Source organism: Athene cunicularia, assembly GCF_003259725.1.
Source record: "Athene cunicularia isolate RWA chromosome 7 unlocalized genomic scaffold, athCun1 chr7_part1, whole genome shotgun sequence".
Taxonomy (NCBI): domain Eukaryota; kingdom Metazoa; phylum Chordata; class Aves; order Strigiformes; family Strigidae; genus Athene; species Athene cunicularia.
The window spans coordinates 6,620,953-6,634,816 of record NW_020799107.1 but is presented as its reverse complement, the minus strand read 5'-3'; the positions used below and the strand labels follow the sequence as shown (position 1 = coordinate 6,634,816).

The following is a 13,864-nucleotide window of genomic DNA, read 5'->3' as shown; positions in this document are numbered from 1 at the left end:
TTGTGATTTCCAATTTGACAAATGCCTTCATCACAGGAAACACATGAATGACATACAGAAAGTTTGATGAGCAATACTGTACAAGACCAAAGGCATCACAAAAACTAGGATGACAATTCTTGAAGTCTCATCACATCACAATCTATTCAGATGTGACTTAGTATCAGACTGACTCCAAAGAAAACATTGAAAAGCTTCCTCACTAGAATTTTGTTTGTTTTTTGAAGGAGAATATACTTAAATTTAACTTTTTGGGTCCCAATTTGAGATGACAATGTTAAGATAGCAGAACCTTCCTTGATATAAAGAACCTCCTATCAATTTCTATTCCTGTTCTGCTGAAAATGTTTTCAAAACATAACAGAGTATTTTCCTTTCAGACTTTACTCCTGAAGTTATTCTTTAGGGATTTTCTGACCACACTCCAGACCTAATTCCAACAGTCAAAGAAAACAGGATTTCTGTTACTTTCAGGGCTGAAATGCTACCTTTTACTTCCAGAACTGAAGCACAGGGAGGAAGAGCTAGATGTCAAAGACGGTTTTAAATAATTGGGAAGATTTGAATCTTTTCAATTCTGGACTGTCCCAGAGGCCTACAAAGCCTTCAGAACAAAACATGACATCCAAAATGGCTTGCCATCAGAAAAATCTGATTTATCAAACTACATTTTCACTACTGTAAAAATTACAGTCCCATGCTTTTGAGAACGAGCAAGCAATGCTACAGTGAGATACACAGCACACTTTTGATTCACTACCTTGTAGGAATTATGCAAAACTCTTGTCTGAAAACATAAAAGTAAAAAAGATTTTTTCAGGACTAGATCAGACACAAAGACTTGGCAGCTTAAGCACCCAACTCCAGTCTCATTATGGCTGAAGTAAAAAGGAGGAACAACCCCTTTCAGTATGCAAAAGTAAATTCACAACCTAAGCCTTCTTTGGAGCCTCTTGGAAAAAATTTGTTTAATTTTGTAACATGGTGAAATTCACATTTTAGATAGGAGAGCCTACACTATCAACTGTGTGATGTTCACTGTTAATTTTTGTCCAGTGCCAGTCTGGGAAAGCCTTCCCCACCCATGTCAGGTGACTGCTAGATACTACCTTTGCCCTTCTTAGCAACTAAGGAAGATGTGGTGAGACAGACATATGAGGCTGACAGGAGATGATAAATCTACTGAAGAGTTTCTCATTTCCTACTTGTGATGTCTCTCTCCTATTTAATTATTATGCAAATGTTGGTTGACTCTGAGGGGAAACAACCTTAAACTGCTCTCAAATGTTTGACTAGCTTCTGCAGGATTAACATATTCCTTCAAATATGATGGCTACAGAACATAAGGCAGCATCAGTCAAACAAAGGAAAGGCTTCCCAGTTACACCACCACAGCAAAGTCACAGACCTGTAACGATGTTCCTGATGGGTTTTACAAGGGCATTGAAGGCCGAAACTTCAGGCTGCCTGTGTTCCCACATAGGCTGCCAAATAACAAGGCCACTAGCCAACCGAAATGTCAGGTCAGACTCCTAGAAAGACAAACAGAGCCCGTATCACACAAGGTCACACAAAATAACATTGTTGCCAGCCTAAAAGGATTGTCATTTCTCTGATGCACAGATCTTAGAACAAATGAGTGATACCATGTGCCGTTCAGTGGTAAGCGTATGCTAACTCAAGGGCCGCTGACACTACTCAGCAGACTTGCTCACCAGCAAATCTCAGCAGGATCAAGGTGCAGGTATGCACTTACTTGCCCCACATCTACATTAGGAGACACTGATGTCGGTACAGTCCATCTATCCCCATAAAGCAAACAAACATGGTAAAAAAAAAAAAAAAAAAAGCAGTTTTGGCAGCATAATTATATCTGCACCACCATCTCCTGTTGACATAGCTCCACATGCCTCAGCCGTTGAAATCGATGATGCAGACAGAGCTAAAGGAACGGCAGGAGCTGACAGCTTGTAGCTCTCCAACCCTTCTATTCCCTACTCCTTGTTAGTGCCGTCTCGGCATAATGAGCTCACAAGTCTTGTTATAAACTAATCTTGTTTTTAATTACTATTTTCACTAAGGAGCACCTTGCAAGGCTTTTGGAAGTGGTAACAGTAACACGTGTTGCAGTTTTACTGTGCACTGCTAGTTTTTGGTGACATGCCAACACTTTCATCTACAGTTGTTACGTTACAGGATTACATGCATCCACCTCACCCCCCCAAAACACTAATTTGAAAACACATTGCTAAATCCACAAATCCCCTCAGAAGTTAGGCAATCCATCACTTAGGTATGCCTATGCAAACATGTATCATCTTCCTTGAGCACATGCATTACTTTAGTTATCTGATTAGACAGTATTCTTCCCCTGAGACCTCTACCTCTGTGAAACACAGTGGGGACAAGGCTGACTTAGCCAGTTACATGCCTCATTTACCTCATCTTTTTTTTTGAGCTTTGCTTTGATGACAGAAATATACATGGGCTTTTCAATGTTCATCACTACAGTATCTCAGGGATTTTCAAGGTAAACCTGAGTTATTGTTATTAACCCCATCTTCTAAATGGGAAACTACATCCCAGAAAGATTAATATAAAAAAATTGGAAACCTAATCTCTAATAGCCAGGGCCTACCTCAAGTTTAATTTAATTTATTCAAAGGGCAGCCCAAATTTGTGTGTAGCACTGGGAGGCATTTAGCATTTCTTCCTGTCATGTCCCAGTTGTTTACAGAGAAAATGTGGAACTAGTAAACAAGTATGAAAAATCTGGGCTAAATAAATTGAGCAACTAAGAATCCAGCAAAGAATCCAGCTCTCCAGGCCTGCTTTCACCTGCCTTAACCAAAGCAGATATCCCAACCCAGATATCCTTAATCTCCTGTACTTTCTTATCTTCTTCAACTGCTGCACCATACAAGGCAGGATTAGAACAGGTAACAGCCTCCATCACTTCATGATTTTATAGACCTTTTCCAAGCACCTATTCTCCAGAGACAGTTTCTCTTCTGAGGCCCAGCTGGAAATGTAAAGGCTAAACAGCAGCCCTTCAGAGAGGCAGAGAGGCTAAAGACAAGAGGCAGGAGTCAGAGCAAGCAGAAAATGTCTCCTCACAACACCACTCTGCAAAGCTGATGCACCCAGCATAAAACCAACAGAGACGCCCCGGCAGAGAGGAAGCCTGCAGCCTGCTTCCAACTTCAGAACAAAGGAATGCTCAATTGTGTTTGCCACTGCCATGCTTACATCGCTATCACACATTCCTGGTAATTAGCATCAAGATGATTAGTAATGACAACAACAAATCCCAGTGGCAGCCCCATGGTGGAATCCCTGAAAAGCCAGCAAGCTGCTTCTGAGCAGTGGCTGAGAATCACTGGAGTAAGCTAAAGCTTGCAATCCTTTCTGCAGGTTCTAGGGTCCCAAAGACCTCACAAGGGCCACAGATCTTTGACATTCCTGAGGGCTCACTTCAGATTTATTTGCCTTTGTGTCTGCCCAATGCTGTGGTGATTGTTCATGTCACTGGAAGTATTTCTTCCTGATGGCAGTGGTATTCTGCCAGCTTGTTAAAACATTTCCAGTGGTCACCCAGTGGTCACTGTAGGCTGAATTAATTATCAGTCACAAAGACAGAATAATTCTTTTCCTGTTCAGAGCTGTCTCCACACAAGTATCCCATCAGTGTTCCACTTACTTTAATCCTGTGGACAAGGGGAGCAAAGAGGAATACAAAGAGCTCCACTGTGGCCATGGAGTTCTGGAAGAACTTCCTTCTGTTAGTCTCCTCCTCATCATTTGTGGTGCTGGGCCGGGGATGTCCTGGTGATCCTTGGTTTTCAGCCTGGTGGATAAAGGCGCTACTGCTCCCTCCCCAGCTAGAGCCTCTGTCTCCTCCAAATCGATCATTACTGCAGTCCTGAGGTGCCTCCAGCAGCATCCAGTGAAGAGTGTGAAGAAGCTTTGTTTCAGCTACTCCAAGCTTATCCTGATGTCCTGGATGGAAAAATGCATCACAGTATCTCACAGGGTTTCCATTAATGGTACTGTTGAGACTTTCAGAGCCACACAGGAAACTGGGCATCCAGCTTCCTGATAAGCGTTTGAAAATTAAAGTTCTGCCATTAAAAGTATTAACATTCTGTTTCATTATGTTTGAAACCTCCTAATTCACAAGTCTCCATTTACTTTACAGCATTTGCAGTTCAGACCCTGTAATGTCAGTTGCAGGGCAACTCAATGCACGGACATAGAGCGCTCCTAAAAGATGCTGGCTTGACAACCTCATCTGTTTGACTCTATTGTATAAGACAAAATGCAACTTAGCACTGTGAGGCGCTCAGCTGTCCTGTTCATGTTCCCTACCAGCATGTTTCATGAAGCAAATTCCTGCTGAAATCAGTAAAAACTAGTAAAGGAAGTTAGATTTGGACCTGGCTCTATTCTTATTATCTGATTGACTTATCTGCTGAGAATCACATGCATTGGTCTGAATAAAAAGAAGAAAAAAACCCCTGAAGATATTAAAAGTACCTGCTGCAATTGGCCATTGCAGCATGCCTTGAAATATGTACTCTTTCAAGGAACCCATTCCTGCTGGGTGGTAAGACCTTTGCTAAAGTTAATTTCAATTATCTCTGGAAAATAACTAGCAAAATATTATTGAACTACTTTGATTCTTCAGATCATCAGACCATTAACTTCAATGGGGAAGCTCTCACAGGTTATTCTGCTGTAAATGAGAACAGACCAAGAAAGGTAATCCACAGAATGTACTAACTGGGATTCTAGGATTTACAATATGTTGGTACTGTGAGCATCAGTCTGTCATATTTTGACTGGTAACTTCAGTAATGGAAAAACAAACTCACATGAGCACTAACCTAGCTTGTTACGGTTGGAGAGCAATGTTGCAGTGCAGTGCAGCACATGTGGGAGCGCAGCTTGGACAAGTTCCCAGCGAGAAATGCTCTGGATGGCTTCAGAGAGAGCTGGAGAAAGGCCATGCAGCTTGTTCTCTACTAAAACTCTTTCAAAAGACTAAAAGTAAAAACAAAAAAAGACACTATATATCTATTTCTCCACATACCTTCCAGTACATTGAACATTCTCTTTTAAAAAAACTGTAATCTGTAATGTTTCATTATATAACTAAAGTACACCTTATAATATTTTTCCTGAAAGACACAGACTGTAGCTAAAGCTCACCAGACATATGGACATACTTGGCTAAGAAGTGAATGATCCACTCAATATATTTTCAGTAATAAAAAAGAATTAAAGCAAGTATTGTGTATATTAGTAAGTGCTGACATCAAGCCAGACTTACAGTTGTGTTGGGCATTAATGCGGCAGGCCAGTAATACCGTTGGAAGTCACAGGAGCTGATGAAGCCTGTATTTGTGGAGCTGAGAGCTGGATATTATTCTCACACACACACACACGCTCTTTCAGTTTAGTGTAACATAAAGGGTGACCCATTAAAGGTACACGGGCCTCAGGAAATGTTTTCATACCCTGCCACAAAAAATAATCAGTATACAAAAATTTTGTTGAGTCATGATGTAATGATTTTGTGAACATTTAAAAGACCTGATGGCTGCAGCAAGTTCATTATTTCCTCCTCAAGCAACAAAAAAATAAGACTATCTGCCTTTGAAATGTCTAAGGAAGTTCCTTATTGCTAGTTGCTCCAACCATTCCCGTAAGTTCTCCAGCTGAGCAGATGCAGAGATCTCATTATAGGTCACAAAAGCAGTTATATTCCTTCACTAAAGTTCCTAAAGTGAAGACATACATTACTGATAATGCATGTCCTTGCCATGTAACAGCTTAGACTCCTTGATACCTATTTGCTCACAAGCTGTTTTACCAATCAAGCTGTGGGCAAACAAGTAACTTGGCATTCATGACTCAATGGATGCTTCAAATGCCCTCACTCTAGATTCATAAAGCTTATCCTTCAACACCAGTCAGATTTTTCTTGCAAAATTGGGGAGGTAATATGAATAGACTTAATTACAAAGAAGAAAAGCTAAAAAGGGCAGCAGTCGTAGCCTAGCTCCGCTAAATGACCAGACACTCCCCGGTGTGGCATGCTAGTCAGTGGTAACATGCACTCTTCTGCATACCCCAGCAGCTGTGCACATTTGTTCTCCGAGGTCGTGGCCACACTCACAGGTGTGGGCAGACATGAGCTCCTCTTCCAAGACGCAGGATGCCCCGGTGCAAGCACAGAGCCGCACCAGCGTGGTGTAACAGCATCCCTGCAACAGCTCTGCTCTGATCAGCATGGAGGCAGAGAAATGCACATCTACCTGTACTTACAACCAAAGACAGCAACTCCCCAATAGCACCAGGCATAGACAAAGAGAAGGGCAGGGGGACTGTATGGGCTTACACAGATATTTTGGGGGGGTATTCAGAACTGAGTGTGCTTATAAAGGACTAAGCCTGTAGCAACACAAATCTAACCTGAGGAAATACTGACAATAAACATCAGATCTGCCAATCAATGTGTGTACAAAGTCACACTGCCCACCTACTAGAAACTCCAGGTTCTAGTCAGAAAACTCAATAGACTTTAAGAAGCAAAGGCTGAAATTGGAAGCCCTTAGATGTAATGTGTGGATAAAAATGCTGGCTTTCTGGGGATTAGTCAGAAATAACATGCCATGGATTAGGTTGTCAGCAATGTGTGTTTCTTGGGACCAGGATCAGATAAAATATCTACCAGGGAAAGGATGCCTCAAATCACTCTTAAGCGATCTGCTGGGGGCCACATTGTCTACAAGGGAAAACGGGTCTCCTGCCATTCATTCCTACCAGTTCAGGAATGGGGGGAACATGAAGGGATGGCCAATGCTTGGAAAGCCTTGGCAGGCTGAGGAGCGAAGTACTTCTTGTAATGTCCGAGTATTCTACTCCGTTCAGGAACTACGAAGTCATCAAGCCACAGTAGCAGTCCAGACCTCATTATTATAAAGAGAACATGGGTCTAGAACAACTATCCCAGACAAGGTTACATAACAAAAGGGGGGAACAAAGCAGCAAAGTATCCCCAGAAACCAGACAAGAGGTGCAGTGTTAATGCATGGTTACAAACAACACAAAATCTGAAAAAGCCAGTGAAAAACATGAGATTTTATTTCTGTCAAAATGACACAGGGTACCACTTCTTATTCGTTGGTCCAGCCCCACACTCCCATCTCTATTCATGGATCAGCTCTGGGGCTCACTGAAGCCTTCATTCAGCCAAGTCAAGTCTTTGCACCAGCCCGAATGAAGCTCAGCATAGAGGTAAGTAGTCTCTACCAGGCTAGTGAGCTAATCTGGTTCACTATTTACCTCTGCCTGACAATCACCAGTGCTGACCTAGGCTTATCAAAACAAATCACCTTCGCACCTCCAGTAGAAGAGCCAAGCCATAAGCTCACACTTCAGTACAGTGACAAAGCTATTCAGTTTACAGAGCAAGGGGAGGGAAAAAAATCACTGGGAGCAGCAACACTCTTCTGAAGCATGATGGAAGACACGTTGCCCTCCAGTTTTTCATTCAAGGTCATACATGTACTTCAAGGGCATCAGGGAGAACACCCTCCAACAACTGCCTTCTGGAAGCTCCAGCCCACATTCTGCATACTTCAGAAACTGAAGACGAAGCTAAGAAGTCTGCAATTATGTCTTCAAATTAGGCTTGTATTCACCTCAACATTTTGGGTTTCTGAGCCACATGAAGATTTTCCTACATGGTTATCCACCAGATTCCTCTGTTCATTCAGAGATTGGAAAGCTAAATATATTTCTGTGCCACAACAAATGATTAACTTTTGGAACAGCATATGCAATCACAAGCATCTGAGACAGAAGTACTGTGTGTTACCAGGAAATGCTAACACAAAGGCATGGGGAAGTATGGAAACCACTGACTGTCCCTGTGTGCTATGGACACTGGCTGGTACACAACAGCCACCACACATGTATTGTCATCACGGGACCTAGTCGGCATCTGTCCCCACACTGATAACTCTCACAAGCAGCCCAACAACAACAACATGCCGTTCTTTGGACAGGTGTCGCACGGGTTGTGCCTGGAGTTCTCCAGAAAGGTCCAGCTCACAGCAGCTTCTGCCTACACCAGACACTGAAGATGCAAGGCCCTGTGTTAGCATTTGCTCCTGTAGAGTCTCCCTTTTTGAGTCTGCTATGGCTCTACTCTCACTTTCAGGACCTGCTACAGAGAATATACAGACATTAAGATGAAAGGCCCAATTTTCACCCTACACGAACTAAGCAACTGCTGCTACAGCTGAGAGGCGTTACATGCTTCAATGAGAAGGCTGAATGAAAATGTCTGAAGTAGGCTACCTGCAAGTCAGTCAGAGAATCTTGTCATGATGTGGATATGTCTGGAGCGGCAGTCTCAGGGCTGCTGCTTGGCTAAGAAAAGAGTTACCTACTTACAGCAGGCTTGTCCATGCCTGCAACACCCCACGCGCCAAAGGAGGATAACGAACACCTGCCAGGGTGTAGTGAGGGAAGTCAGCATTATGCCTTGGCTGGAGATAGGGCAGCCCCTTTCAGCGGTGTTCTCTGTGTGTGTGTTCAGCTCCCTCAGGGCCACTTACACAAACATTTTTCCTTTTAGCCTGATGATGCCATCTGTTTTCACAGGGAGTGGCGGTCAGTCCTGTCTGGCTGCCTTCCCACTGCTGCTGTTCTCCTTTTACTTTCGTCTCCAATAAGAACCAAAGGCGCTATCAAACACCTTGTGACCAGGGTCAGCCTGTGGGTCACTTTGCTGCTGGAAAGGGAACAGGTAGCTGCCTGAAGAAGCCTAGATAAGCAGTACAGGACAGATACTGGCTGGGCTTTGCTGTGGTTTCCTATACACTTTGCTCAGGTTGTAGGACTGTCCCCTGCTCTAAGTGGAGGGGAGCTGTACCTGTGGCAAACTGCGTAAGGCAGCAAGGGCTCAGCCAGGGCCACAGCCCCACTAGACAGCCAGGACCCTGGGAAGCTCAGCACCCCCCATTCCATCCTCTCAGGAGTGCCAGGTAAGCTGCAGGCCTCCTCCAGGGAAGGATCCCTAGAGGATCTCACTTGAGGAAAAAAAAGAAAAAGTAGTAAGCTAGGAGAGCAAAGCACAGTGCTTAAGCCTAGTCTATGTACAGAAGGACCCTGGCAGAGACACAGAGAAACTGTTAGTGTTTCTTGAACCAGACTCCTGTCCTTGGAGGGAACCTCACTGCCCTGTTGTTCCAAAGCTCAGGCTGCATCATGGTGGAAAGCAGAGACCACTGCTAAAGTCTCTTCAGACTGACTAGAAAGAACTTGAAATGCAGACAGACAGTATTGCCACTCTGGGGAAGGTCCTCTGAGTGGGGAAGAGTTCCTGGAAAGATCTAAAACATTAATCTAGGAGTTCATAGAACAAGGGATGATAAGGCTCCATTGTTTACTAAACACAGTAATAGTAAAACATTGACAAGCAATAAAACACAGATGCCAAGCCCTTTATTTACAGAAGATTCCTATGTTCAAAAATTCAGTTTCCTGTAACCATGTCTACTGGCTAGATAAAATAAAGGTGGCCTCTTTTAAAACTGTTCCATATCTATTCTTTAATAATTCACAACAACAAAACATATTACTACATTTGCAAAAAACCAACTAATAAACCAGAAAAGAGGTAAACTTTGAATTTGCAGGATCCTCCAGAAAAGGTTTAGGTTCTGCCATGCCCAGTGCAATCCAGGGTAAAACATATCCTTGAGTCCCTTACCCTCACCCCCCAAAAAATGAATTAGTTTTTTACAGCACTCACATACATTCCTGTGAGGTCATTTATGGCTGTCACTCATGCATGTTAGGAATGACACTGTTTCAGGGCAGAAGAGATTCAGAATGTGGAGAAGGAAGAACATCAAATCCGTACTGAGGCACAAGAGCATTTAGACAGTGTAAGACAATCTGGGTGGTGTGGTATTTATCTTCATGTTAAGGGCTATTATTCGTCAGTCAGTGTGATTGTTCAGGTAAGGGAAACAAGGTTATGAAAGGGCCAGGTTTTTCCTCAAGGATTGTGGTATAAGGCAAAGCTCAAAGAAGCAATGCAATCTGCTCTTGCAGACCAGATGCTGTACTCACTGAATCCAGGTCTCCAGCATCTGCTTCCTCAATGCACAATATGCAGCAAAATCTACTGCAGCAAGTTTAGAGCCAAGAATAGTAATAGAACACCGCACAATGTTGTGTCATATGCATTGTCAGACAGTTAACAGCCTATAGACATGCCTGGAACAATTCTGGCTAGACAATTTTAAAAGGACAGATCATATAAGAGGCACACATTATTTTTAGGCACTCTAGTCAATACAGTGGTGTTAGACAGTCAGCTTGAGGTTTCAGAAGACAAGCCAACTACCTGTCAAGTCCCAGAAACCCTGTCTCACCCATGCACGCAGCACTGGATTATATGGAAGTGTGGATGTGGGCAGACGTTCCTGTACACTGGCAGGGATAGGAAACTGATGAGCAAAAGAAGGTGTCAGATGCAGTAGCTCAGGCTGCATCTCATCAATTGCTGAAATCTAAGCCCCACTTTTGAAAATTTTCTACCACAACTTAATAATTATGTTAGGACTTGGAGAAGAATCAAGTTCTTCACCCAAGGGTGGAAATGTATCGGATCGTCATAAAATGTATTTTTCCAGAGCTTCCTTTTCCTTGGCTGAAGTGTGTGATATATGTTGTCTTGCAGTTCATTTTTGTTTGTTGTTTCTGTTTTGGTTTGTTTGTTTGTTTTTTACACTTAGTATTGATATGTGCTCATAGAAGAAAGGTGCTTTAGAATCAGCCTGGGGGACACAGATGAAGACCTGATGCCAACAGGACATCATGAAGCACAAGGAAGTCACAGGTACATCATGGAGAAAACACAGAGAAGGAAGCTCTGTCCCTCTACCCAACAGTAACAGACATGAGCTCACAGATGGGGCCACAGCCTCAGATTATAGGTGCTTCAAGCCATGGCACCTGCACACTGCTGAGACTCCTAGTAAAGGACATCAGGCAACAAGCTTCATTTTCTACTCTCTGAATTACCAGGAACTGTCAATGGCATAAACCAGTGACGATGCTTTTTTCTCCATGTGCCAGAATTACGATAAATTTTACTCACCAACACACTAAGCCAGCAGCTCTCTAAAGGTATTCGGTATCTAGCAATAACCCTGAAAAATTTATGGATTTCTTAGAAGAAAATTAGTCAGCAGCAGCTAGGACTTCTCCAGCTTAATACCTTGTGTGAAGGGAGTCAGAAAATTGCTGCAGAGAGACCTAAGTACTTGATTAAGGTACATGTCCAGACCAAGTTTTTCCAGTCTGTCAAGTCTGGCTGCAACTGCTTAATGTACTTTAAGTCATCCAAAAATCAGCAACAGTTCAAGGAATTCTTAAATTCCCTACATACCCATCTTATTTGAACTTGCTGCATGCCTTCCCTTTCTCCTCCCTTTAGACGGTAGCTTGAGGTTTAATTCAAAATAAGAGTTATTAGTATCTGCATAATAACCTCTTGTTAATTATGCTCCTAAGACATGCTCCTTCTGTTTTCTAGTAGAGGAGGTATTTCCATCTTGCACAATGAAATAAGTATTGTTTAAAGCCTGCTAGTAATGTTTAGATTTTCAATATTTTAAGTCTGAAAAAACCCACTAATTGCAAACTGAGATGATATCAATCTCATCTGAAAGCACATACACACATGATGAAACACAAGTTTAGATCCAGATTGCTGTAGCTCAGTCTGCCCATACAATTATTTACTTTATTTGATTACTAATATCCAAATCAACATGTTTTTGTTGTGTCTAGAGATGTACATGATATCCAAATTCTCTAGATGGGAAAAGGTTTCAAATCCTTCATGTGATAAAAGTACAAAATTAAGCTGAATGGACTAAATCCACTACTGGCTTAAGCTGAGAAGTTTGCTGAACAGCCACCATGGTCAGATCAAGTTGCATGAAAAGTTACTTACTAATACAAGTTGAAAAAGAGAAACATGTACATACCACACAGGAAGCTTCATATTGTTTCCCCAGTTTAGGTCTTAAAAATGCACTGAAGGAAGGGAGAAAAAGTGTTAGAGACCCAGAACTTCAAGTGTGGATTTTGCATATTTATTTTTAGGATTTTTCTCATGTCGGAAGGTTGGCAAAAGGCTTAAAAACTTAATGTAAAGGAAGACATCAAGGCCAAAACAATATTCAGATACCTCTTGGTGACATCTGAAAAAATGCGGTTACCTTTTCTAGAGGACAACAGTACCCATGCCGGTATGCCAAGAGGGAGTTAATCCACCCTCAAGAAAAGTCCTGTTCCCCATGGATAAAATCTTCCACCAGACATTTTTCACCCATTTCATCCCAGTGAAAGATTTTGAATATATTCTGTTTAAAATGTGTTAAATCTTACTGAACTTTGCCTTGCCTCTATTTTAAGCCAGAGATCCGTTTGCCAGTTTCGTATTAAGTATTTTCCTCCACAACTGCGGATGTGGAAGGCTTATGACGAACTGCAGGCCTCTAGCCTGTAAGCAGAGAATACCCACCCTCTGCTGTCATTCCCCTCCAGAATGGGATCAGAATTAAATATTTTAAAAATTAATCAGGTCACCTTATTACAGCATTTTTTAATTTATTTTTTTCAGAGGACACTGAAACTGTGGAATAAAGGGATTCTGTGACTGAGGCCTTAAATCTGAGCCACAACCTGCCAAACTAACCCCCACAGCCCCTGCAATGTTTTCAGTTTAGAATTCTGTTAAGAAAGGAGCCAGACAGGATTCACAAGGAACATAAAGCCCCAGCCATACATTCAGCCTGCCCCTCACACATCATTACTCTCCAATCCAATGAAATAAAGTGAGACTTTGACGTATCTGTTTGCATGCTGACCTCTCAAAGCGTAGATTACACTTCCAGAACGGCTGCAAATACAGATACGAGCAAAGCTGCAAGTCCGGTGCAGCCCTGAGGGATGCTGCTTCTGGTGCCAGAGCTCCGGGAGTCTTCTTAGAAGTGTAGGGGGGTGATGGCGGGGAGGAGGGGAAAGGTGCACAGACACACACCCGCACGGATGTTTTAAAGTCACATCAAGAAGCTACCTGGGACTGCCACCAGGTTAAGCTGCCCCCAGTCCTTCCCCCACCCCCGGTACACAGTTTGCTCTGCCGTGAGTGCAAAGAGAACAGCTTGTTCCACGCCTTCGCGTTTGCAGCTGCAGTAACCGCCGCCTCCTGGCCGCTGGGCAGCAGCAGCTGGCCCGCCCCCCCCTCACTCCCACTGCCCTGTTGCAGCTGTACCCCAAGTACCCGGGCTGGCCGCTCTCACCTGGTTTGCCTCCACAGGAAGGTCTGGATGGGCAGGGGGATGCCGCGGCCGCTCTCCTGCTCCTGGCCCTCCGAGCTTTTCCTTTTCACCATGATGCCGCTGACGGCCGCCGCGGCCAGCCAGGCTCAGCAGACGCACCAGCCGGGATCTCCCATGGCCGCCTCTCTGCTCTGCGTAACTCCGTGCCCTCTTCCCTTCATCCTCTGCCGCCCACCCCCTCCCTCCCCTCTCGCACCTCCCGCCAGCTTTGCCGGTGCAAAATGGCTACATCTCTAAAAATTTTACTGAAGATGAACTTCTAACAGCCCCACACACGATATTTCAGCTCTGCAAAAAGCTTTTTCACACTGTAAAGTACCTAATAATGTTTGTAAGTCGGTTGTTTTATACAAAGGACAGTGAGTTTAGAACCATGCTGTGTGCATCTGGAGGATTATGATTTCTGCCTTGTATTTGTTATACTT

General features: G+C 43.3%; 1 protein-coding gene across 5 annotated transcripts in view; it reads right to left on the bottom strand.

The window, feature by feature from the left end:
• The window catches only part of UNC80 (unc-80 homolog, NALCN channel complex subunit), a 133,126-nt gene extending 119,634 nt beyond the window's left edge, over positions 1–13,492 (bottom strand). For all 5 annotated transcript variants that reach the window (XM_026853077.1, XM_026853078.1, XM_026853080.1 and 2 more), the window contains exons 1-5: positions 13,401–13,492; positions 12,081–12,129; positions 4,887–5,043; positions 3,701–3,999; positions 1,409–1,532 (exon numbers count right to left, since the gene is read on the bottom strand). In XM_026853077.1, coding sequence (XP_026708878.1) covers positions 1,409–1,532; positions 3,701–3,999; positions 4,887–5,043; positions 12,081–12,129; positions 13,401–13,492 — 721 coding nt within the window. The remainder of the gene's footprint in view (positions 1–1,408; positions 1,533–3,700; positions 4,000–4,886; positions 5,044–12,080; positions 12,130–13,400) is intronic.
• Between the last annotated feature and the right edge of the window lie 372 nt (positions 13,493–13,864).